Source organism: Cannabis sativa, chromosome 1 (genome assembly GCF_029168945.1).
Source record: "Cannabis sativa cultivar Pink pepper isolate KNU-18-1 chromosome 1, ASM2916894v1, whole genome shotgun sequence".
NCBI lineage: Eukaryota > Viridiplantae > Streptophyta > Magnoliopsida > Rosales > Cannabaceae > Cannabis > Cannabis sativa.
In genome coordinates, this window is record NC_083601.1 from 13,072,553 (window position 1) to 13,096,384 (window position 23,832).

General features: G+C 34.1%; 2 protein-coding genes across 3 annotated transcripts; both read left to right on the forward strand.

The window, feature by feature from the left end:
• The first annotated feature begins 288 nt into the window (after positions 1-288).
• Positions 289-11,015, forward strand: LOC115707202 (transcription initiation factor TFIID subunit 6). Of its 2 annotated transcripts, none has more exons than XM_030635084.2 (13): positions 289-471; positions 616-792; positions 1,002-1,088; positions 1,307-1,408; positions 1,505-1,613; positions 1,914-2,017; positions 2,118-2,255; positions 2,356-2,451; positions 3,442-3,566; positions 4,211-4,343; positions 9,929-10,054; positions 10,133-10,250; positions 10,505-11,015. In XM_030635084.2, exons 2-13 carry the CDS (start codon positions 667-669, stop codon positions 10,867-10,869), a joined length of 1,629 nt encoding a protein of 542 aa, XP_030490944.2. In that variant the 5' UTR covers positions 289-471; positions 616-666; the 3' UTR covers positions 10,870-11,015. The 2 variants fall into 2 exon arrangements, with proteins under 2 accessions (XP_030490944.2, XP_030490947.2); XM_030635087.2 differs by having other exon boundaries at positions 313-471; positions 1,923-2,017.
• Positions 11,016-17,510: 6,495 nt separating this feature from the next.
• On the forward strand, positions 17,511-22,075 carry LOC115707264 (spliceosome-associated protein 130 A). Its single transcript, XM_030635173.2, has 4 exons — positions 17,511-20,815; positions 20,946-21,437; positions 21,532-21,687; positions 21,783-22,075. Exons 1-3 carry the CDS (start codon positions 17,804-17,806, stop codon positions 21,667-21,669), a joined length of 3,642 nt encoding a protein of 1,213 aa, XP_030491033.1. The 5' UTR covers positions 17,511-17,803; the 3' UTR covers positions 21,670-21,687; positions 21,783-22,075.
• Positions 22,076-23,832: the final 1,757 nt, after the last annotated feature.

The window sequence follows — 23,832 nt, forward strand, 5'->3', positions numbered from 1 at the left end:
TTCTCTAGGTTAAGCACGCTTAACTATGGAGTTCTTTCGTGATGGGCTACCAGAAAACAAGATGCACCTTATTGATATAGGTAGTACCAATCAATCCATTTAAGCTCTCTTCAACTGTGTAGTCTCATACCTACACAGTCTCAGAATCATTATACATGACTTTCCTCAGATAATGCGAGATTGCACAGCTTACCCAGTATCAGATTTTGATCTAAGTAAATGTTTATGATAATTTTATTGTAATGACATAATTATGATAATACAATAATATTATGAATATACTAATATAAAAAAAAAATAACATTTATCACTAATTTATGTAATAATGCAATAATATTTCTCTAGTTAATCACTTCGGAGAATTGATATTTTTATTTTATATCCTGCGATTTTGATCACTGAACGTTTGCCACAACGGGTCTTCTATCGACTTTCTACGAACCGCCATTGCTCGCTCTTCACTTGTAACTTGTAAGCCGTACCTTCTTCATCAATGCTCACAAAATTTAGATGTTAGGGTTTTGTTTGGTTGCCGAAGAACTTCTCCAGGAGAATCGTTTTGCTTGAACGTTAATTTTAGCTGATGAATTTTGTATTTTGTGTTTTGTATCATAGCTTAAAGTGGATGCTTGAGGTTGCTGGGCTCATAGTCATAGAGTGAGAATAATGAGCATTGTACCAAAAGAGAATATTGAGGTCATTGCTCAAAGCATTGGGATCAACAATTTGTCTTCCGATGTTGCTCTAGCTCTTGCTCCCGATGTCGAATATCGGTTGCGTGAGATTATGCAGGTCTTTACATTGCTTTATTTCTTGGTTGTTTCTTATGGGTTTTGCTCTCCATTGTACAATTATCGTTATTAGCTACTTGGGTGAAAAGGGTTTTAGTAGGTACTAGTGAAAGCCTGGCCATTTTTTCCTTGTTCTGTTTTTTTTGGTCCCATAGTTTATGTAAAATTAGTGGAGGAAGCAACGAAATCTTATTTCTCACATTGCTACAGGAGGCTATTAAATGCATGCGTCATTCTAGGAGGACTCGATTGTCGGTTGATGATGTTGATGCTGCACTAAATTTAAGAAATGTGGAGGTGAGTCTACAAATCATTACATAGTCTATGTTTTTTTCTTTCTTGGTTGTGTTCTGACTTGTTTTCCTATGTGTACAGTAATTGCTTAGTTTTCTAGCTCAATTGGATTATAATTGAAGTTATATATAGAATTTCTTATGGTTTAGTTTTTGAAAACTTTGGAGTTTCACATTTCATTTGCTATATTAATCTCATTTAGTGTGATCTTCTTGAACCAGCCTATTTATGGATTTTCCTCTGGAGGCCAGTTGCGGTTCAAAAGGGCTGTTGGATATAGAGATTTGTTTTACATTGATGACAGGGATGTGGATTTTAAAGATGTAAGGAATTGCTGGAATATTTCATTCATCATATCACTTGTTAGCTGCAATATTTCTTTTCATGTTCCTTCCATCTTTCAAATCCTCTGAATGTAGGTGATTGAGGCTCCTTTACCAAAAGTGCCTCTTGATACTGCAGTTTTTTGTCATTGGCTGGCTATTGATGGGGTACAACCCGCAATTCCAGAGAATGCTCCTGTGTCAGGTTTGTCATGTATTCATAAGAGTAGGTATTTCCATTAATAGAGATTACTTGCAATAGTTGTCGGATGACAATGTTTTCAAACTTAATCTGTTCAAGTTGGAATAACTCTTTGCTGCATATGCTGTGGTGAAGCTACAGTGAAATGATTGATATGTGTAGCCAGGAGCCACTTCATTCGAGATGTACTTCAATTAGGAACACTATTTATATTGACACAAATTCAATTATTTGTTTCTATTTTTATTTTGTTAGCCCAGTTTAGTATCTGGTCATTGAGCTTTTTTTTTAAAAAAAAAATAGTAATTGCAGCTCCTGATGATGCCAAAAAGTCTGAACAAAAGGATGAAGGAGTTGCTGTTGACATTAAACTACCAGTTAAGCACGTAGTATCTAAAGAGCTTCAGGTAGATTACATACCGTCTACTTTTATGTATAATTTGTTTGATTGTTTTTCTTTTTTTTTTTTGTTTATTCACATGTATTTTTATGTTTGTGTGTTGGCAGCTTTATTTTGATAAAATCACTGAACTTGTTGTAAGTAAGTCGGATTCAGTTTTGTTTAAAGAAGCACTAGTCAGTTTGGCTACAGATTCAGGACTTCATCCTCTAGTTCCTTATTTCACATGCTTTATCGCTGATGAGGTGATGTTTTTTGTCTTTACTACATGCTTAACATAAACATATAAGAGCATCATTTGTGCCAACAGCCACTTATTTCTACTTTCTTATTATTATTATATAGGTTACTCGTGGCTTGAATGATTATCATCTTCTCCTTGCTTTGATGCGAGTTGTTTGGAGTCTGCTCCAGAATCCTCATATACAGATAGAGCCTTATGTAAGTCAACATCTGTTTTGTGCCATGTTTTGCTATGCAATTATTATTATTATTATTATCATCATCATCATCAGATTGGCTGAGAGACTGGAATTTTATTCTTAAAATCCTGCGCTGTATCTTTAGTTACCTATGGATTTTGCATATCTTTGTTTTTCATTTTATGCATGTCAGTAGTCTTGCTGATAGTAACTTAGTAAACTCATGCCCTTTGTTTCAAAGATAGCGTGTCGTCTTTGTATCCAGCCCTTTTGATCTAATGAAAAGTTATGTTTCTTGTTGAAAAATTATATATATGTTCTGTATTCCAATTATGGCTGTGGCTTGTATGGCTTAGGATTCTTGTCTGCAACTCTATGTGAAGAGAAACATTTGTGTACTAGGATATGCATGTGCAACTTTGTGGAGTTTAGTTCAGATCACTGATATTGCTACAATTGTATTTGGACATAAATTTCTGCGTTAATGAACTTGAACTGGTAACTTGTCCTGGTTTGTAATACAGTCTGATATATACGTACAGTCACACACGTACTATGCATGGATTGGGATCTGTATTAAAGCAAAAAGAATGGGTCAAATTCTTAAACAATAATGAACATATCAGAAGCTGCATAAATTTGCTAATAAAAACCCTTATTTGATAGCACATAAAAAACAAATTATATACTCAATCTTTTTCTTAGATATTACCCCCTTCCTTTGTTGAAATTCTCACTTTTGCTCCTTTCAGCTTCATCTCATTTTTTGGGGTTTCAATTTTTCCATAAAATTATCATGTTATTCTGCATTGATTATGACTTGATTATATATTTCAGTAGCAATTTATTAGTTCTTTCATAGACTGTAAGATTGCCTTCAATCAGTTTCTAATTGTGGTTTAAGCACCTAATGAGCATCACAAAATCAAGTTTCTTTAGTTGTTACTTGTCAGTGTAAAGGTTGTACTATCTCTAAATCTGAGAACACATTTTTTTTTCTCCCTGCCAGCTACATCAATTGATGCCACCCGTGGTGACTTGCCTTGTAGCGAAAAGGTTAGGGAACAGGTTTGCAGACAATCACTGGGAACTTAGAGATTTCACAGCTAAACTGGTTGCTTCAATCTGCAAAAGGTAAGCTATTTTTTGTAAAGTTGTATGTGACAAAGGTTTGTGGAATTGAGTCTTAATTATTTTTTTGTTTATGTGTCTTTGTTTTCTGCACTTGAGTCGACATTTCTTATTGATAGTATTAGCATAATAATCTGCAGCAAGAGTTGTATTTCACTTTTGTTTTGTAGATGTTGCATGCTTGTTTGCTAATTTCTTCCCACTAAATTTGTCCCCTGGCAACCTAAACTGACATTTGGCAGGAGCTTCATTCTTTTGATTTTCGTATCAAACCCCAGTTAAATATTTCATCATAATTTTATTTCTAATAAAACGATACCAGTCGGATTGTTACATTTCATGGTTTTACCTTAGTCACTTCTAAAACCATGATTGAATTGTTACAGATTTGATATAATGTAATGATCTAGTAACACATTTCTTCAAAAATTAGGGGATAATTAGGTTGTTTTCTAATTTTAAATATTATTTGAGAGATGCTTAGCTGTTTCATTAATACTGCTGACTTACCAATATTACCAGTCTTCCCTTCAATTTACCAATTGCAACTGTTTTGCATTTGAAGAGTAACACTTGTCTGTGCGTAATGTTTTTTTTTTCCTTTTTAGTACAGAAGAATAAGTTTTTCATTTTTTATTTATTTTTAGATTTGGACATGTTTATAACACTCTCCAGACGCGTCTTACAAAAACTTTGCTCAATGCATTTTTGGACCCAAAACGGGCATTGACTCAGCATTATGGTGCAATTCAAGGGCTAACAGCTATAGGACCCAATGTGGTATTTTCTCACGCTCTTTGCAACTTCGAAAGAAAAGTTCATTTGTTTGGTGTATAATTATGTATATATTTAATCTCTTCTTGGTTAAAATTGCTCTGTATGTTTAAATATTCATCTTGATGCATTTTGAAGCCCCAATTAAACTGCTACTATTTCGTAACTTTGGCCAGTAACTGCTTATCTGAGATAAATTAGGAGAATGAAGAAAACTAAGGGAGATTATAGGTGGTTTTTTGAAAGATAGACAAATATGATTCCGATTGTTTCTTCCTAGCAAGAATAGGTTTTTGGAATGTGAAAGTTTTTTTAAAGACAGCGTTTGGTTGAAAGGAATGAGAATATAGGATTATGAATGAGAATGGAATAGAATTAAATGTAAAACGCAAAAAAATTATTAATATTTTTTTTCATCTTGTATTAGAATGATCTTTCCTTACATCATTCCACTAAAATGATGGAAAAGTTATTCCATTGTAATGCTACTTTAAAATGCAACCAATCAAAGGAATGGAATAATTAATTTTTTTTCCTTTCTATTCCATTTTATTTCATTATCTCCAACCAAACGCCACCTAAGTAAGTAGCTTGAATTAAATACCACCAATCTGTCCTTGCAGACCTGGTTCCTTCACTTTAAATTGTTATTGAAGTCAGAAAGATGGGAATTAAAGAATGAGGAGAAATAATATTTTTATTATATTTCTTTTCTGTGTACTTTGTACAACCTAGAGCTCATCTTATATAGAGTATTTACAAATCAAATAAAGACAATATATTTAATACAGAATAAGGAAAAATCCCTTAAAATATGAAACAACACAAAATTAGGAAACTAATTGATGTGATTTTATTTCCCATCTGTCAACACTCCCCCTCAAGCTGGACTATAGATATTGATGAGTCCAAGCTTGTTAACTAGGAAATCAAAGACTCGTTCAGATAACCCTTTTGTGAGAATATCAGCTAGTTGTTGATTTGTATGGACATATCTAATGCTGATAATCTCTTGATCAATTTTTTCTTTAATGAAGTGACGATCCACCTCTACATGCTTAGTTCGGTCATGATGTACAGGGTTATGAGCAATGCTGATGGTGGATTGATTATCACAATAAAGTTGAATAGGGGCCTCATACTCAATCTTCAACTCCTCTAGTAGGCGTTTGATCCATATTGCTTCACACACTCCATGGGCCATGGCTCTATACTCTGCTTCAGCGCTACTTCTTGCAACTACCGTTTGTTTTTTACTTCGCCATGTTACTACATTACCCCATACAAGAGTACAATACCCAGATGTAGACTTTCTATCATCAATTGACCCAGCCCAGTCTGCATCTGTGAAGACTTCAACCTTCCTCTCAATTGTCTTCTTGAAGAAAAGACCTTTTCCCGGTGTTTGCTTGAGGTACCTCAGAATTCTATATACAGCATTGAGATGTCCTTGACATGGATTATGCATATATTGACTGACTAGACTTACCGCAAAGGCAATGTCGGGTCTTGTATGGGAGAGGTAGATAAGTTTCCCTACTAGTTGTTGGTACCTCTCTTTGTCAACTGGGCTTCCTTCAAACATTTTCCTCTTGTCTCCGAGCTCAATTGGAGTCTTGCTGGGCTTGCTACCAAGCATTCCTGTTTCCTCCAAGAGATCAAGAGTATATTTCCTTTGGGACACAGAAATCCCTTTTTTGCTTCTAGCGAATTCCATTCCCAAAAAATATCTGAGTGCACCAAGATCCTTGACTTCGAACTCCTTTGCCAACATTTCCTTGATTAGAATAATCTCTTCAATATGGTTTCCAGTGACAATTATGTCATCCACATATACAATCGATCGCCATTTTCCCTTTTCCTGAGTGTTTGATAAAAAGAGTATGATCAGTCTGACCTTGCATGTATCCAAGCCCCTTGACTACTTTTAGAAAGCGATTGAACCATGCTCGAGGAGACTGTTTTAGACCGTATAGAGATTTGTTTAACTTGCAGACTTTAGTTGTATTGGGAGATTCTTCAAAACCGGGAGGTTGACTCATGTACACTTCTTCTTCCAGCTCACCATTTAAGAATGCATTTTTTACATCAAGTTGATGCAATTCCCAATCCAAGTTAGCTACTTGGACAACAATACTCTGATAGTATTGAGTTTGGCAACTGGAGCGAATGTTTCAGTGTAGTCAATTCCATAAGTTTGAGTAAAACCCTTGGCAACTAACCGAGCTTTATATCTTTCGATAGATCCATCTGCATTATATTTTACTGAAAACACCCATTTGCACCCTACTACTTTCTTGTTTAGTGGTAACTCCACTAATATCCAGGTTCCATTATGTTTAAGTGCTCTTATCTCTTCGAGAACAGCTGTCCTCCAGTGAGGAATGCTAAGTGCCTCGTTGATGTTCCCCGGGAATCACAACATACGAAAGACTAGGAGGTAAAAGCTTTAAATGGAGATGATAATTGTGAATACGAAATGAAATTTGAAATAAAGGGTGTTTTGTACAAGATCTAATTCCTTTCCTTAATGCGATAGGAATGTCCAGATCTCGATCGACTTTTTGTGGGAAGAGTACTCGGATCACTGAGGGACCGGTGGTTCTATCATGGGATTGGACTCTTGACCGTGAGGATTCGTGACTTGTTTACTTTCTGTAGAATACACTCGAATTTCCTTCGCATGTTTTCGATCTTGAGGAGGAAGACTTTCATTAGGAGATGGACGTTGATTGATTTCGGAAGAGGATGGAGGATTTTCTAGTTCTGAAGGGAATGGAATGTCAGGGGGTAATTCTAAACCCCACGACCACTGAGTTTCTTGCTTGTGATGATTGTTCTCCCCCTAAAGCGAGGTGGGAGTGAAGTACGAAGAATTTTCAAAAAAAATAACATCACTTGAAATGTATGATTTCTTGGTGAGTGGACAATAGCAACGATAGCCTTTCTTGGTAGGAGAATAACCCAAGAAAATTGTTTTGGTAGCTCGAGGATCAAGTTTACTCCGATGTTGGGAGTGAACATGTACAAATGCAGTGCAACCAAAAACTTTTACTGGCAAAGTGTTTGTAGAAATGTGGGGATAGAGAGACTGAATAACAGAATATGGTGTCTTGAACTGGAGAGGTCGACTAGGAAGACGGTTTATTAGATAAGTAGCAGTAAGAACAGCATCGCCCCAAAGATATTTTGGAACATGCATTTTGAACATGATTGCACGGCTACTTTAAGAGATGACGATTTTTTCTCTCAGCTACCCCATTTTGTTGTGGAGTATCCACACACGAGCTTTGATGAACAATTCCATTTTGGAGAAAATAATTACCGAGGATGGTATTGAAGTATTCAGTACCATTGTCGGTACGGAGTATTTGAATAGGTGTTCGAAATTGTGTTTGGATCATTTTGTGAAAGTTTTGGAAGACCTGACAAGTTTCAGATTTATGCTTAAGTAGATAGACCCAAGTGACTCGTGTGTGGTCGTCAATGAATGTAATAAACCATCGCTTACCAGAAGAGGTAGTGATTTTTGAAGGTCCCCATAGATCACTATGAACAAGAGAGAAAGGGCTAGATGGTGTATACATTCTTTGAGGGTATGAAACACGAGTATGCTTAGCAAATTGACAAACATCACATTGAAAATCAGATACGTTTTTATTAATAAACAAAGAAGGAAACAAATGTTTTAAATATAAAAAACTAGGATGCCCAAGTCGACAATGCCATAACATAATAGTTTGAAAATTTGAATCAGAAACAGAAATCGAACTCGAAGTCAAACAATGCAAGGAAAGTTGCTTCTCTTTTATTGGATGTTGAAAGAAATAAAGGCCATCACGAATCCTAGCACTGCCAATCATCCTCCCCGATGATAGATCCTGAAATTGACACGAATTGGACACAAATTTAGCAAGACATCTATTATCAGAAGTTAATTTGTGAACAGAGATTAGATTGCATTTTAATGATGGAACATAAAGTACTGATTTAAGAATTAAATCAGTAGATAATTTAATGGTGCCAACTCCAACAATAGGTGAATAAGAACCATATCCGCAATCTTGACACTAGATGTAGTAGAACATGGACAATAAGAATCAAACAAATGAGGTAAACTCGTCATGTGACCGCCTGTTGCTCCGGAATCTACATGACCCATGGTGTTTGGCAAGCAGAAAAGAAATACCAGAGTGTGCAACTGAGGCACTATGAGACTCTGAACCAGAGTTGGATGTCATAGAAGATTGACGGAGTGTGTATAAATGTTCAAGTTGTTCCTTACCGAATGAAGTGGGCATTAGCATCGCTTTCGATGCGAGTGTGGTAGACTTTTTTGTCATGTTGGCGACGAGGAGTCCAGTTTGGTGGTTTACCATGAATTTCCCAACAAGTGGATCGAGTATGTCCGTGACGCTGGCAATGATCACACCAAGGTCGATCACCCTTACGATTAGGCCGCGGATCAGGGTTCGATTTGCCAGATGGTAGTGGTCCAGACTTTGAGACAAGAGCAGAACTTTCAATGGGTGACACATCAGGATTTGTGAGCATAATACGACGACGTGCTTCTTCACGTCTAACCTCAGAGAATGCTTCTTCAGTGTCGGGAAATGGAGAACGACCAACCAAACGACCTCTTACTTCATCAAGATTGTTGTTTAACCCAGTAAGAAACTCAAAGACCCGCTCTTTTTCCAATTGTTGTCGCTGAATGGTGGTACAGTTCGCACACAGTGGTGTAGTATCCAGATACAAATCCAGCTCACATACAGATCTTGTAAGTCCGAAAAATATTGAGTAACAGTTTGATTACCTTGCTTAATCTCTTTAAGCTTGGTGCGAATTTCGAAAATCTGAGAAGCATTACCAAGATCAGAGTACATTTTTCTGGCAGCATCCCAAACCTCCTTAGCAGTCTTAAAGAATAGATATTTGCGGCTAATTTTTGGTTCCATCGAATTAATTAGCCATGCAAGAACAATAGAATTTTCAGCTTGCCATACCTTGTGTGTGGTGTCTGTTGGAGATGGTGCAGGGAGATCACCAGTGATGTACCCAAGTTTCCCACGTCCACAAATGACAAGTTTGACTGATTGTGCCCATTGCAGATAATTTTTTCCATCAAGTTTATGGGCTGTGATATGAAGAGAGTTGCTGTCATAGTTTATGGACTGAGTTGTAGTTTCTGTGGTGGTCTGAGAATTAATTTCCTCACTGGTTGACATTTCTAGAGAAAAGGAGGGCAGAGATAGATCTGGACTTTGACTAGTTGTTTGTTTTTTTTTTTTTTTTTTTTTTAAAGAGAGGGCAGAGGGAATAATGAGGTGGCTTCTTTGGCTGGTTTTAGTATTTTTTTCCCGGTCCATTTCCACTCTTCGATTCTCAACAATTCTATCAAATTGTTGTAGTTTTTGGGGAATTTTGACCCCCTTTTTCAATTTTATTATTAATTGGACCCGATTCACTTTATTTTTCTATCCCTGTTTCTAGATTGGCTATTGGTCAATTATATTTTATTTGAAATTCTGATGCATTTCATGTCTACCCTTTTATGTGATTTTGAGCTGTTTGAGTTACTCTACAATCAGGTTCGACTTCTTATGCTGCCAAATCTTGAGCCATATCTTCGGCTTCTTGAACCAGAGTTACTTCTAGAGAAACAAAAGAATGAGATGAAGAGATATGAAGCATGGCGTGTTTATGGAGCCTTGCTGGTGAGATCTCCTCTGTAGCTGTGATTTAGCATGCAAAATTTCCAAAAGGGAAAACTAACAAGAAATACACTTTTTCAGCATGCAGCAGGTCATTGTATTTATGATCGCCTTAAGATATTTCCGTCGTTGCATTCTCCTGCTGCCCGTGCTGTCTGGAGAGCAAATGCAAGAGTTGTTACCATCACGCCAACGCCAAGTAAGGTTTCTTTGACTTTATGTTCTTGGAGATTTCATATATATTTTTATAGGGATATTTACAGTATAAAATACCTTATTAAATAACTAAAACTAAAATGAAAACTTTTTTTTTTTTTGCTTTTATTTCTTAATCCAATTCAATTGTATTTCTCAAATACAATATGACCAGTCAGTACATGTTAAAAATGTTTCTCAATACTCGTGATTTCATATATAGACCAGAATCTAACTGCTACTTTTTTAATCATCAAGATAAACGGAAGGCAATCATGGATGTTGTGGAGCAGCCGCCGCCTAAGAAAATGGCTACCGATGGCCTTATTTGTTCACCGTCGTTGAATTCGTCCCCATCTCACCTGCAGGGTGAAACAGCTGTTATAGCTAATTCAGGAGAATCCAATGAAGGTCCATCGTCCTCAGTGCCTAATGAGATTGTTTCAGACAAAAAAGGTGGAAAGAATGAGGTCAACGGGCGACATTTAAAAACATCAGCCATGCTTGCACAGGTCTGGAAGGATGACTTGGACTCTGGATCTCTCCTGGTAAAATTGTTTGAGCTCTTTGGGGAAAGCATCCTTTCCTTCATCCCAGCTCCCGAAATGTCTTTGTTTCTGTAACCATACATGGTTTTATATTTTTAGGCTTAGCTATACAGATTCTTTTGTAGATAAGAGTTATGGAGATTTCAAGGACCTACATTTCTGTCTGTAACTCTAAATTTTTGTTACAACTTTTTCAATGAAAATCATATTTTCCATAGGAATCACTTTTAACAATTACACCCAGGAAAGACAGCCAGTTGTTCACTTCTATCAATCTTCCCCAACTAAATCACTTGGTGGAGATGCCCAATAATGATAAAATTTGGCTATGGTATTACGATTCGGGCAATGGAATATGAACAATAAAGTAAAATACTTAATCGATTTGTATATGAATTTCATTACTTCATTTTGTTATGCTGTATCCTGTATGTGAAGACTGAAGAGGCTTGATTCATTGACTCATTTTTTTTTTATTTATTTTGGGAAATGATAGAAAATAATCAATGGAGGCCAAGTTGAATCTTGGACATGTGTAAACTTCTCTCGCTACAATCCAGACATTCATGATCGCTTTTGTGCAGAATTAGTCAAAACGTGCCTTACCAGATTTTTGTTCTCATTTCTTTTACTGTGAACTTGCATTACTGATTGTTTGTATTTGACATTCTTTTACCATTTTGGATACTTGGAAGGCCTTTCAAACTAGACCAGTAATTCCCTGCTGCTCTTGGCCAGCTAATTAAATTGAGAATGCATTGAGATCTGTTAATGAGCAATGCAAGAAGATACTTGGCAACAAACAACTGCAGTTGTTAATAGTTATCTTGCCTGATTTTTCTGGTGCATATGGTGAGCAACACAACCATGACTTGTAACTATGATGTTTGAAATGCAATTTTTTTAACATTTAGTTTTAGCTAAATAAATGTTACTTGCCTCTTCTTGCAGGGATGATAAAACGAGTTTGTGAAACTGATCTTGGAATTGTTTCACAATATTGTGAGCCTAAACAAGTTGTAAAGCTCAATAGGCAGTATTTGGAGAATTTATCCCTCAAGATTAATAATAAGGTTTAGGTAATTTGAGCCTATTCTGACATTTACCTATAGTTTAAGTTTTCCTAACCAATTAACCTTTAAATCATGCATAAAAAATCAAAATTTTCAAAAAAATAAGGGATAAGTTGAGAAATACCTTTTTATTGTATCCATTAATAAAAAATACACTTATATTAATATACTCTCACCATCCACTTAAGTCTAGCACCTAATTTTCATTAACTTAAATGTATAATGAGGACATCATCTATAAAATAGGTATATTTCAAAGAATATAAAAATAAAAGTAAAAATTAAAACATGTAAAGTAAAGTGGATATACAATATAATTTCTTAAAAAAGTATTAATAATAATAATTTTTTTCTTAGAACAAATTAATGTATATATTCTTAGTGTAAATATAATTATATATATTTTTTCTATTACATATAATATATAAGTTAAAAAATAATTTGTAGCATAAATATTTAGCTATTAAGTGTCAAGTAAATTATGATGTGGTAATCTTTAATTAGTTCACATCATTAAATTTTTATTTTTTATTTAAGAATTAATTTAAATATACCAATAAAAAAATAAGACGTGGATAATGACTTGACGGTAAGTACGAAAGTTCTAAAAATATAACTTAGATATTATTATCGTCAAAAATTAAATTTAAGTATTTATCTGCAAGCTAAAATTAAAATTAAATATTTACACCACAAACTATTCTTAATTAAATTACTTATAACTATTATTTTAAACTTGAAAATATAAAACTATATTGAATTATAATTTCATTCTTACATTATTTTTCTTTCCTTTCATCACACCAAATAAAACAAGATAAATAAAAAATCTACATTTAATTTTAATATTTTTTACCAGTAATTTTCCTAATTTTTCTTCCTTTGAGGTCTTTCATTGAGAATTTTTCTTTTTTACCTTTTTTTTCTCTTTCTTCAATTGAAGTTCTTGTCAACGCAGATTTTCGTTAACCAAATATGAGCCTAAATGGTGATAAACTTGCACAGAAAATAAAAACAGTAAAGAAAAAAACAAGAACATGAAGGTTTTTAACGTGGTTTTGCAGTTAAAATTCTGCACAGTCCACGAGTCAATCTTATTAGATTTCTGATACAGTTCTGGGGCCTTTTCTCTTATGAATCTTTTGTCCCTTTTTCAGTATAACATGCCTCTATTTATAATTACATCATAGGGCAGTTAATTACAGTGTTGACTAATATTTTACAACAAATATCTCCTAAAATCATGGGATTTGATCACATTCCAAGTAAAATAAGTGTGGTTAATATCTAAAAATCACACGGGTGTGATTAGTCCACCTTTAATGGGTCAATATAAACGTGTATTAAATACGTTGTAACGTGTATTGTCTTGGGATCATCTTGTTGCGAACATAGCAACAATGACTTTAATAGCGAGCTAGAGATCTTCCTATGTTTAATCGAGGTTGACAGTATGAGCCTCGCCATTTATGCTAGTGAAGTCATAACGCTCCATCTGGCAATTGTAATTCTCGGCGACAAGGTGAACTTCAGCAGCTAACATCATTTGAATGTCAGTTTCTGACGAGACTATGAACCTTATTGAAAGATGTCTGAAGCTAATTAATGAAGGTACTAGGAGTGTGCCTTCCTGTGGCGAGATGGACGCCTCGCTAGTAATTGTTTGGGTTCGTCCGGATATTATATTTAGTGTGTATTATACACTAAGTGCCTTTCCAGCCACCATGTCTCGTCTTCTAATGTGTAGGGAGATTGACGCCTCGCCTTGTACATCTGAAATAGTATGGTTTCTCACTAATGCACGAGGCAACAGTTTGCATATCTTTATCTCGCTTGAGATTTTTCAGTCAATTGAGTTGTAAATATACCCTGTCAATTTCGCACTTAACGAGTTATTCCATTTCAAATATAATTATCTTTACGTGTGTTGATTCGTATTCTCCCCAGTTTAACACGTGTCCTCCTTTGATGTGCTAGCCGAATTTCGGGTATAACAGTTCTCAAATGGGAGAATATATCGACTAATTAAGATTTTTATCATTTTAACTTTGAAATGTATTAAATCATGTCTTTTAAACTTTTAAAATTGTTAAAATGCCCCCGAACTATTGAAATTATTAAATTTAAAGATTTTTGTCTAAATTTAGTAAGAAAAGCCTAACATAGATGGAAGTTTAAGGGGTATCATTTGGTGCATGTTAAAGTTCAAACATAATTTGATATCAAAATTTGGGTAGCATGATTTAGTATATGGATAGTCACTGAATTAATAAAATTAGATAAAAAAATTTAAATCTAACAATTTTAATAATTAAAGAAGAATTTTTAGAGGCCAGAAAATTTTAAAAGAATATAATATGTTACAAGTTAATATTAGTGTAAATTTTTTAATTAGCCTAATACATAAGAGGAATATTAAAGGATATCTTATAGTTCTAAATATTACAAGAAATAGCATGTTGTTATTAGTATAAATTAATATCAAATTCAAATTCATGATTTAATACAAAATATTGATACGAAGTAAACAACCCATATGGTAGAGCAATGCTCAATATATATGGCCTATTGCACGTTGTAGTAAATGGGATCCACTAACACACAATATCACATCACATCATAATATATTTTAAGTTTTTGTAAAGAAAAAAAGGTCTCATTTTAAATTTTGCCCTAAGTCTCTCAACACTTTGAGATGGTCTTATTTTAGACCTTGTGTTTTGCAAAAGTTATCAATTAGATAATCAGTTTAGTTAAATAACAAAATAGACTCTATATTTTCTAAAATGCTAAAAATAGAACCATGAGCTCAATTTTTAACAATTTTATTTTTTTAATATAACCAATTTTAAGACAATTTCTAACATGAACATATATATAAAATGTAATCAGTTTTGTCATGATATCTTTAGATCAGATTATTATTCAGTATTATTTTGACAAAAAATCAATTCAGAGTCCTATTTGTACAATTTTATAAAATATAAAATTTATTTTATCATTTAATAGAACAGAAAGTCTAATTAATAACTTTTACAAAATACAAAATCTAAAATTGTATTTATCCTAAAAAGAAAGAAACAAAATACCACATGACTATTATCCATATTAAGCAACGTCTTGAAAGTTAGACCACATTGTAGATGTGGCAAGTAAGGGTGTTCATAAAATAATGGATCCAATTCAATCCGCACAATTGACGATTTCAATCTAATCCAATCCGCAAAGTGCGAATATCCACACTTGAGCGGATTGGATTGGATTGGAAAATTCAAAATCTACATTTGTACGAATTGGATGTTGATTAGCAGTATGTAAAAATAACCGATCCAATTCAATCCACACATATTTATAAAAAATTATATATACAATTAAAATTTTAATGTAAAGAAAATAGTAATTTAAAAATCTAATATCTTTATATATTAAAAGTGTCTATCTAACGACAATTCTTGGTTTAACAGAATATACTTAAAAATAAAAGAATATTCTGTTAAATTTAACGATTAGGTTTAATCTCCCGTTAACAAATAAACCCAATAATTAAACCCAAAAAATTAAACAATCTTTTAAATATTAATAATCTCTTTTTAAATTAAAAAAATCATCTTAGCCACATATCTCTCTAACAAACCTATCTTGAGAGAATATTAATATTTTTTTTTATTTATTTTTTAAAAAAGAAAAATCTTTATATATTAAAGTTAACCTCACGTTATCTAATGTTTTCTCTGGATAAACATAGGAAGCAGAAATACCACTTCTATCTTTGTGTGATTGCAGATATACCACTTCTGTCATTGACCCACTTTTTAGCTTTATAAATGGAGATGTTCATATAATATTAACACTTTACAGAATATTTATAGATATAAACTTACATTACAATGCTATGTTAAAAAAAGAAGTAAATAGAATAATCTACTACTCCAATAATAAATTTATTTACAATTTTATAATTACACTAATATTATTTTTAATACATTATTAAATAATATTTCAAATATAAATATTTAATTTTTTCAAACAAAAAATTTGTAATCTTTAAAAATAAAATACATTCAAAATCTTAAAAATACCAAAATCTTAAATAAAACTAGCAATACGTGCCTCGGCACGTACATTCACCTAGTATATATATATACTAGTAAAAAGTTACGTGCAAGACACGTATACTAAATTTTATATGCTAGGTATTTTCTATTATATTAAAAGGTAATACACTTAAAAATGTTTATCTCATCTTGGTTCAACCCAACTTTATGTTGTTCCCATAGGATTGTGTGTTAGATATGAGCTTAGAAGAATAGTATTCGTTAGAATGGGTGCCAGTAATGGCGGTGCTGATGTGAGTTTTATCTTCTGGGAAAAATCTAGCTACTCCGACATTACAATTACACCTAGCCTTTCAAAATGAGCATCATCAAAAATTCAAGGATTATAAATTGAAAATGATATCTTGTTACTTTTGGTGTGCCCAACAAACTCTCTAACGGATGACATTATATTTCGCATATCCCAAAGCTGTTTAAAAGTAAAGCAAATAGCAAGGGAATAGAAGACTTACTCAAATAAATAATTACTTGAGCAACAAAGGATGACTCGCTAATAGAACACTGAATATTACACCCAAATCAACAAAAAGTGAGGAATCGCAGCAGAGAGGCCATGAATCACGGCATAGAAGCTGAAAGATTAAAGAGAATAGATGAGGCAATAATTCAATAGCAATATAGGGTTTGAGGGTTTGAGATTTAGAAAAAGAAATTATAAATGATTATCCTAAATAATCACGATTGGTTGCTAATCCTCTTGGGGTTAGTTATTTTATTGAGAATTTTCAGAGATTGTGTTTCCGGTTAAGTTTATACGATTAAAATTTAAAAGTAATATTAATTTATTTAAAAATTAATATTAAAATACATCTTCATAAAAAAAATTATTATTTTTGAATAGAAAATTATTTAAAAAAAAATTACTCATAAATTTCTCATAAACCCGATTAAAATTTAAAAGTAACATTAATTTATTTAAAAATTAATATTAAAATACATCTTAATAAAAAAAAATTATTATTTTTGAATAGAAAAATTATTTTAAAAAAAAGTTACCCATGAATTTCTCATAAACCAATAATTCAGTTATATAGGCACACTTTATATAGAATAGATACAATACACATATATTTCAAATCTTAATAGATTAAATATTCTACTCTTATATATAATTTTTTTCTACATATAATTTAAAATAAAATTAAACATTTTTTATATATACAATTTTTTTTTCTTTCTTTAAATTTGTTATTTATTATTTTATTTATTTTAATTTGTTGTTGGAGATATAAAATAACAATGTAGTTATGTGAAAAAAATATATTTTTATATATATTAAATAATTTAATATTAAAAAATAATTAATTCAAAATAACTTATGCAATCCGCACTTTTATAAATTAGATTGAATTCAAAATATGAACTACGCACTTAGTGCAGATGGAATGTAGCAAAATAATGCGGATTGAATTCAAAATATGAAATCCGCACTTAGTGGAGATTGATGCACTATGAGTAAAATAGTGCGTATTGAATTGAATAAACACGGGTAGTGGCAAGACCATGATGGGCAACCCCTATTGCCACCTGTCCGGTCGTCGTGGAGAGTCGAGTAGGATAACAAAGCCCAAGTGGTTTTAGCGATCTAGGGTTTAGATTTGAGTGAGGTCTCTCCCGCTTTCACTTTCAGTCTCACCAGTTCACCCCAAACCTAACCTAAAACCCTATATACCATTTTCTTCATTCCCACAACAATGGAGATGAATTTCTTTTAAATCTCCAACTTGGTTCTCTCCTGCTACTTCGAAATCTTCTTCTTCATCTTCGCCGTTTTTAAAAACCCTATTATTCAGCTGTCTTTCAAATCAATTTATCTGAGCTATGTACCTTTACAGTCTCACCCTCCAGCGGCCGACGGGCATCGTATCCGCCATTAATGGAAATTTCTCCGGCGGGAAGGCACAAGAAATCGTCGTTGGCAGAGGCAAAGTTCTCGATCTTCTTCGACCCGATGACAGTGGTAAGATCCAGACTGTTCTCTCTGTTGAAATTTTCGGTGCCATTAGGTCTTTAGCTCAATTTAGACTCACTGGTGCCCAAAAGGACTATATCGTTGTTGGTTCAGATTCAGGTAGAATTGTAATTCTTGAGTACAATAAAGAGAAAAATGTTTTTGATAAAATTCACCAAGAGACTTTTGGAAAATCGGGCTGTCGTAGGATAGTTCCGGGCCAGTATTTGGCCATTGATCCAAAGGGTAGAGCTGTTATGATAGGAGCTTGCGAGAAGCAGAAGCTGGTTTATGTTTTGAATAGAGATACAGCGGCAAGATTGACGATATCATCACCTTTGGAAGCTCATAAATCACATACTATAGTTTATTCCATTTGTGGAGTTGATTGCGGGTTTGATAACCCAATATTTGCTGCCATCGAGTTGGACTACTCGGAGGCGGATCAGGATTCTACTGGGCAGGCAGCTAGTGAGGCACAGAAACATTTGACCTTTTATGAACTTGATCTTGGGCTAAATCATGTGTCGAGAAAGTGGTCGGAGCAGGTTGATAATGGGGCAAATATGCTGGTCACGGTTCCTGGAGGTGGTGATGGCCCAAGTGGTGTCTTAGTATGTGCTGAAAATTTTGTCATTTATAAGAATCAGGGACAGTCTGATGTCAGGGCTGTGATTCCTAGACGTGCTGATTTGCCTGCTGAGCGTGGAGTTTTGATAGTTTCAGCTGCTATGCACAAGCAAAAATCGATGTTCTTTTTTCTTTTGCAGACTGAGTATGGTGATATATTTAAGGTTACTTTAGAGCATGACAATGACCGTGTCACAGAATTAAAAATTAAGTATTTTGATACAATTCCTGTTACAACTTCGATGTGTGTTCTTAAGTCAGGGTTTTTATTTGCTGCGTCTGAATTTGGGAATCACTCATTATATCAGTTCCAGGCTATAGGTGATGATGCCGATGTAGAGTCTTCCTCTGCTACATTGATGGAAACTGATGAAGGTTTTCAGCCTGTGTTTTTCCAACCTAGACGACTTAAGAACCTTGTTAGGATTGACCAGGTTGAGAGTTTGATGCCAATGATGGACATGAAAGTCCTTAATCTATTTGAGGAAGAAACACCTCAAATATTCACACTTTGTGGACGGGGTCCACGTTCCTCTCTTAGGATACTAAGGCCAGGTTTGGCTATTAGTGAGATGGCTGTGTCGGAGCTTCCTGGTGTGCCAAGTGCAGTTTGGACAGTGAAAAAGAATATTAATGATGAGTTTGATGCATACATTGTTGTGTCATTTGCAAATGCTACTCTTGTGCTTTCAATTGGAGAGACTGTTGAAGAAGTTAGTGATAGTGGGTTTCTTGATACCACCCCTTCACTTGCTGTTTCTTTGATAGGGGATGATTCTCTTATGCAAGTTCACCCAAATGGCATAAGGCATATCAGGGAAGATGGACGTATCAATGAGTGGAGGACACCAGGAAAAAGAACGATTGTTAAGGTTGGTTCTAATCGACTTCAGGTTGTTATTGCTCTGAGTGGCGGAGAGCTTATATATTTTGAGGTGGATATGACTGGTCAATTGATGGAGGTGGAGAAATATGAAATGTCTGGAGATGTTGCTTGCTTGGACATTGCCCAAGTACCCGAAGGGAGACAGAGATCTCGATTTCTTGCTGTTGGTTCTTATGACAATACAATTCGTATATTGTCACTGGATCCTGATGATTGTATGCAGATTCTGAGTGTGCAAAGTGTGTCTTCAACTCCAGAATCTCTTCTTTTTCTTGAGGTTCAGGCATCAGTTGGTGGAGAGGACGGTGCTGATCATCCTGCTAGCCTTTTCCTCAATGCTGGTTTACGCACTGGTGTTTTGTTCAGAACAGTGGTAGATATGGTGACCGGTCAACTTTCTGATTCTCGGTCACGCTTCTTAGGTTTGAGAGCTCCAAAACTATTTTCCATTATCGTTAGAGGCAAACGGGCAATGCTTTGTTTGTCGAGTCGGCCTTGGCTTGGTTATATTCATCAAGGGCATTTTCTCTTAACACCCCTGTCCTATGAAACCCTCGAATATGCTGCCTCATTTTCATCTGATCAGTGTGCTGAAGGTGTGGTTGCTGTTGCGGGTGATGCTCTGAGGGTTTTTACTATTGAGAGGTTAGGAGAAACATTCAATGAAACTGTAATTCCACTAAGGTACACTCCCAGAAAGTTTGTGGTTCAACCCAAGCGTAAGTTGCTGGTAATCATTGAGAGTGATCAAGGAGCTTTTAGTGCAGAAGAGCGTGAAGCTGCAAAAAAGGAGTGTTTTGAGGCTGCTGGAGCTGGGGAAAATGGAAATGGTAATGTAGAGCAGATGGAAAATGGTGATGATGAGGACAAGGATGATCCTCTTTCTGATGAACATTATGGTTATCCCAAGGCAGAGTCTGATAGATGGGTTTCTTGCATCAGAGTTCTTGATCCAAAGACATCAAGCACAACTTGCCTATTGGAACTTCAGGAGAATGAAGCTGCATTCAGCATATGTACTGTGAATTTTCATGATAAGGAGTATGGTACTCTTTTAGCAGTTGGCACAGCAAAGGGACTGCAATTTTTCCCAAAAAGAAATGTAACTGCTGGGTTCATTCACATTTATAGGTTTTTAGAGGATGGAAAATCCCTTGAACTTCTGCACAAGACACAGGTGGAAGGTGTTCCGCTTGCTTTGTGCCAATTCCAGGGAAGATTACTTGCTGGAATAGGATCAGTTCTCAGACTATATGATTTGGGGAAGAAGAGGTTGCTTAGAAAGTGCGAGAATAAGCTGTTTCCAAACACAATTGTATCAATTCAAACATATCGAGATCGACTTTATGTTGGTGACATTCAGGAGGTATGTTGATTCTTTAATCCTTTCTTAGGTGCATAATTCCTGAGAATTTTGAGATTGAAATTGCTCACTGTTTTCTGCCTATTTTCTTTCACACTAACCAACCAACTACATCTTGTCTCTTTTCTTGCAGTCGTTCCATTATTGCAAGTATAGGCGGGATGAGAATCAACTGTATATATTCGCTGATGATTGTGTCCCAAGATGGCTGACTGCATCGCACCACATAGACTTCGATACAATGGCAGGTGCAGATAAGTTCGGTAATGTCTATTTTGTGCGATTATCGCAAGATGTTTCAGATGAGATTGAAGAAGATCCAACTGGTGGGAGGATAAAGTGGGAGCAAGGGAAGTTGAATGGAGCACCCAACAAGGTAGAGGAGATAGTGCAGTACCACATTGGTGATGTGGTTACTTGCTTGCAGAAGGCTTCTCTGATTCCAGGTGGTGGGGAGTGCCTCATTTATGGGACAGTAATGGGGAGTTTGGGGGCACTGCTTACGTTCACCTCTCGTGATGATGTTGACTTCTTTTCTCATTTGGAGATGCATATGAGGCAGGAACATCCGCCCTTATGTGGAAGGGATCACATGGCTTACAGATCTGCTTATTTTCCGGTTAAGGTAAATAATCTTTTCCTTAAAAGTTGACTGATATGCAATCCCCTTCATGTGGGTTAGCTGCAGTGCTCTAAGTCAAGCTATAATAATTTTGCAGGATGTGATTGATGGTGATTTATGCGAGCAGTTTCCGACATTACCCATGGACTTGCAAAGAAAAATTGCAGATGAGCTGGACAGAACTCCTGGGGAGATTCTTAAGAAGCTTGAAGAAATCAGGAATAAGATCATATGAGAAGCTGTCATAAAACAGGTGTGAATTTAAATGGCTTTCATAGAATCGAAATTTTAAATGGCTAATCAGATGATGCTCGACAATGGTATATCGATTTTGGTCTGTATTTGCAGTTTATGTTAGCACTGAGTAGGAAGGCAAAATATGGTAGTGAGTGGTGAATGATTTGGTGCGGAATAATAGCTTCATTGAAAGAGAAATTATGTGTTACAAATCCCAAGTGTATTCAGAAATCTTATGGCTTCCTCGCACTTTGTAGGTTGCATTTATTACATTGTTGTAATTAATTAGAATAGATTTTTGCTGGTTTTCCTTACAAACTTATTGAATGATTCTCGACTAATCTCTTATTGAATGTACTTTTGTTTATCAAGGATATTGTATCCATGAAGCATGATTTTGTCAATCTTCTTGTGCAGTTATTTGGTGTTTTATAGAATATTTTTTTTTATTAATATATTGGTAAAATTCAGAAGGGATATTGGCGGTAAATTTTTTTGAAATTTATATTTTTTAATACTTAATTAAAAAAATTAATTTTTTTAATGGCAAAAGTACTTAAATTGCACTTCTATTTTGGTTTTGTATTGTTGATGTGTACATCAATGTATAAGGTAAAATTTAAGTGGTTGATATTATTTTAAAATATAAAAATAAATAAATAATAAAATTACAGAAAAAGTAAATATTTATAATTCAAAAAAGCTCTAATAACTTTCTCTTGTTCTCTCGATATCTCTCTTTGGTTTTCACTATGCCTGTGTCGCAGTCGGACTGAAGCCACCATCTTCGGTCACCCCTCTCACCTTAGGCAAACCTTGCTCTCTCCATCTCCCTTTCACTTTCTTTCTTTCGCTCGGCTTTTGTTGAGATAGGCCATTTTTGATCTCATTGAAGGCTTTTGGACGGAAGTGTAAAGAACAAAATGGAATATAAGTTCAGTAGGTTTTGCCGTCGAAAAATTAATTTATGTGGTTAAATGTTAAAAATATAAAATTTAGATAGTTTTGCCGTCAATATCCCAATCTAAGCTAAACTATTTTCTTTTTCTTTATGGTGGGAGAGGAGAATTGAATTTGTTATCTTGTGAAAGAGATCTAAGAGAAGTATTAATTATAATTTTTAATTTTCTCAACCTCCACCAAACTTTTATATACATATATATTATAGTAATTATTGTAGTTACATTTTTTTTTAATTTAGAATGGTAAATTATATTGTCAAAAAATAAGGAAAATTTACAAAATACATTTAAAATTGGATATTTATTCTTCAAATTTTTTTATGATTTATTTATTTATTTTTTCACATTTTTACGGATTTTATTTTCTTACAAGTTTTTCACTTATTTTTTTTCTTCTAGAAAAATATTGTTTTCACGTTGTTTTCCCGTAGTAGCAACGTAAAAATAATGTTTGTTTTTTGAGTAAACTTAAAAATAATGTTGATTTAAAAAAGAATGGAAAAATATCATTTCTTATATTTGTAAAAAAAAAAAAAATTCGTAAAAGTGTAAAAATAAATTATAAATCCGTAAAAATATAATTTTTTTTATCATTTTTAAGTATTTATAAAATAGTCCCAAAAATAAGTTTCATTTTTGAGCTAAATTATAATATAAGAAATATGATATTAGTACCAAAAGCTAATATATATATAATAAGATTTTATGTCAAATATTATTCAACATTAAATAAATAAATAAATAAATAAAATCTATTTTTGTAAGGAAATAAAAAATTGACATATTTTTTTTGATAACTGTTAGGACATCGAACACTATGAATCTTCACATTGCTATGATATTGTTTGCTTTGGGCCTAAGCCCTCATTGATTTGTTTTTGGGCACCTTCCCAAAAGGCCTTAACCAATGGAGTTATTGTCCATCCTTATATACCCATGATTTTTTTAAATTCTAGCCAATGTGGGACTTTGGTTGCACACCCAATAATTTTTCCCTCAAACAAAGGACCACATTGCCTCCCTCAAACGATCTTTCATCCGTGCACTCTATCTTGAGAGTTCTTACACTTTTCTCAGGCCAACTCCTCCATACACACCGTCTGTCTACTAGAGCGCATCCACGGATCCCATTGTGAGATTATTGAGGCTCATCTCCTTTGTTTGGCATTCCGAGAATTCATTCACATAGTTAATTTTGG

Excerpts from the sequence above, each read along its gene's own strand:
- LOC115707202 (XM_030635084.2), top strand. The coding sequence starts at position 667 with ATGAGCATTGTACCAAAAGAGAATATTGAGGTCATTGCTCAAAGCATT. Across the intron at positions 1,089-1,306 it reads TAAATTTAAGAAATGTGGAG|CCTATTTATGGATTTTCCTC; the intron begins GTGAGTCTACAA and ends TTCTTGAACCAG. Across the intron at positions 3,567-4,210 it reads GTTGCTTCAATCTGCAAAAG|ATTTGGACATGTTTATAACA; the intron begins GTAAGCTATTTT and ends ATTTATTTTTAG.
- LOC115707264 (XM_030635173.2), top strand. The coding sequence starts at position 17,804 with ATGTACCTTTACAGTCTCACCCTCCAGCGGCCGACGGGCATCGTATCC. Across the intron at positions 20,816-20,945 it reads ATGTTGGTGACATTCAGGAG|TCGTTCCATTATTGCAAGTA; the intron begins GTATGTTGATTC and ends CTTTTCTTGCAG. Across the intron at positions 21,438-21,531 it reads CTGCTTATTTTCCGGTTAAG|GATGTGATTGATGGTGATTT; the intron begins GTAAATAATCTT and ends ATAATTTTGCAG.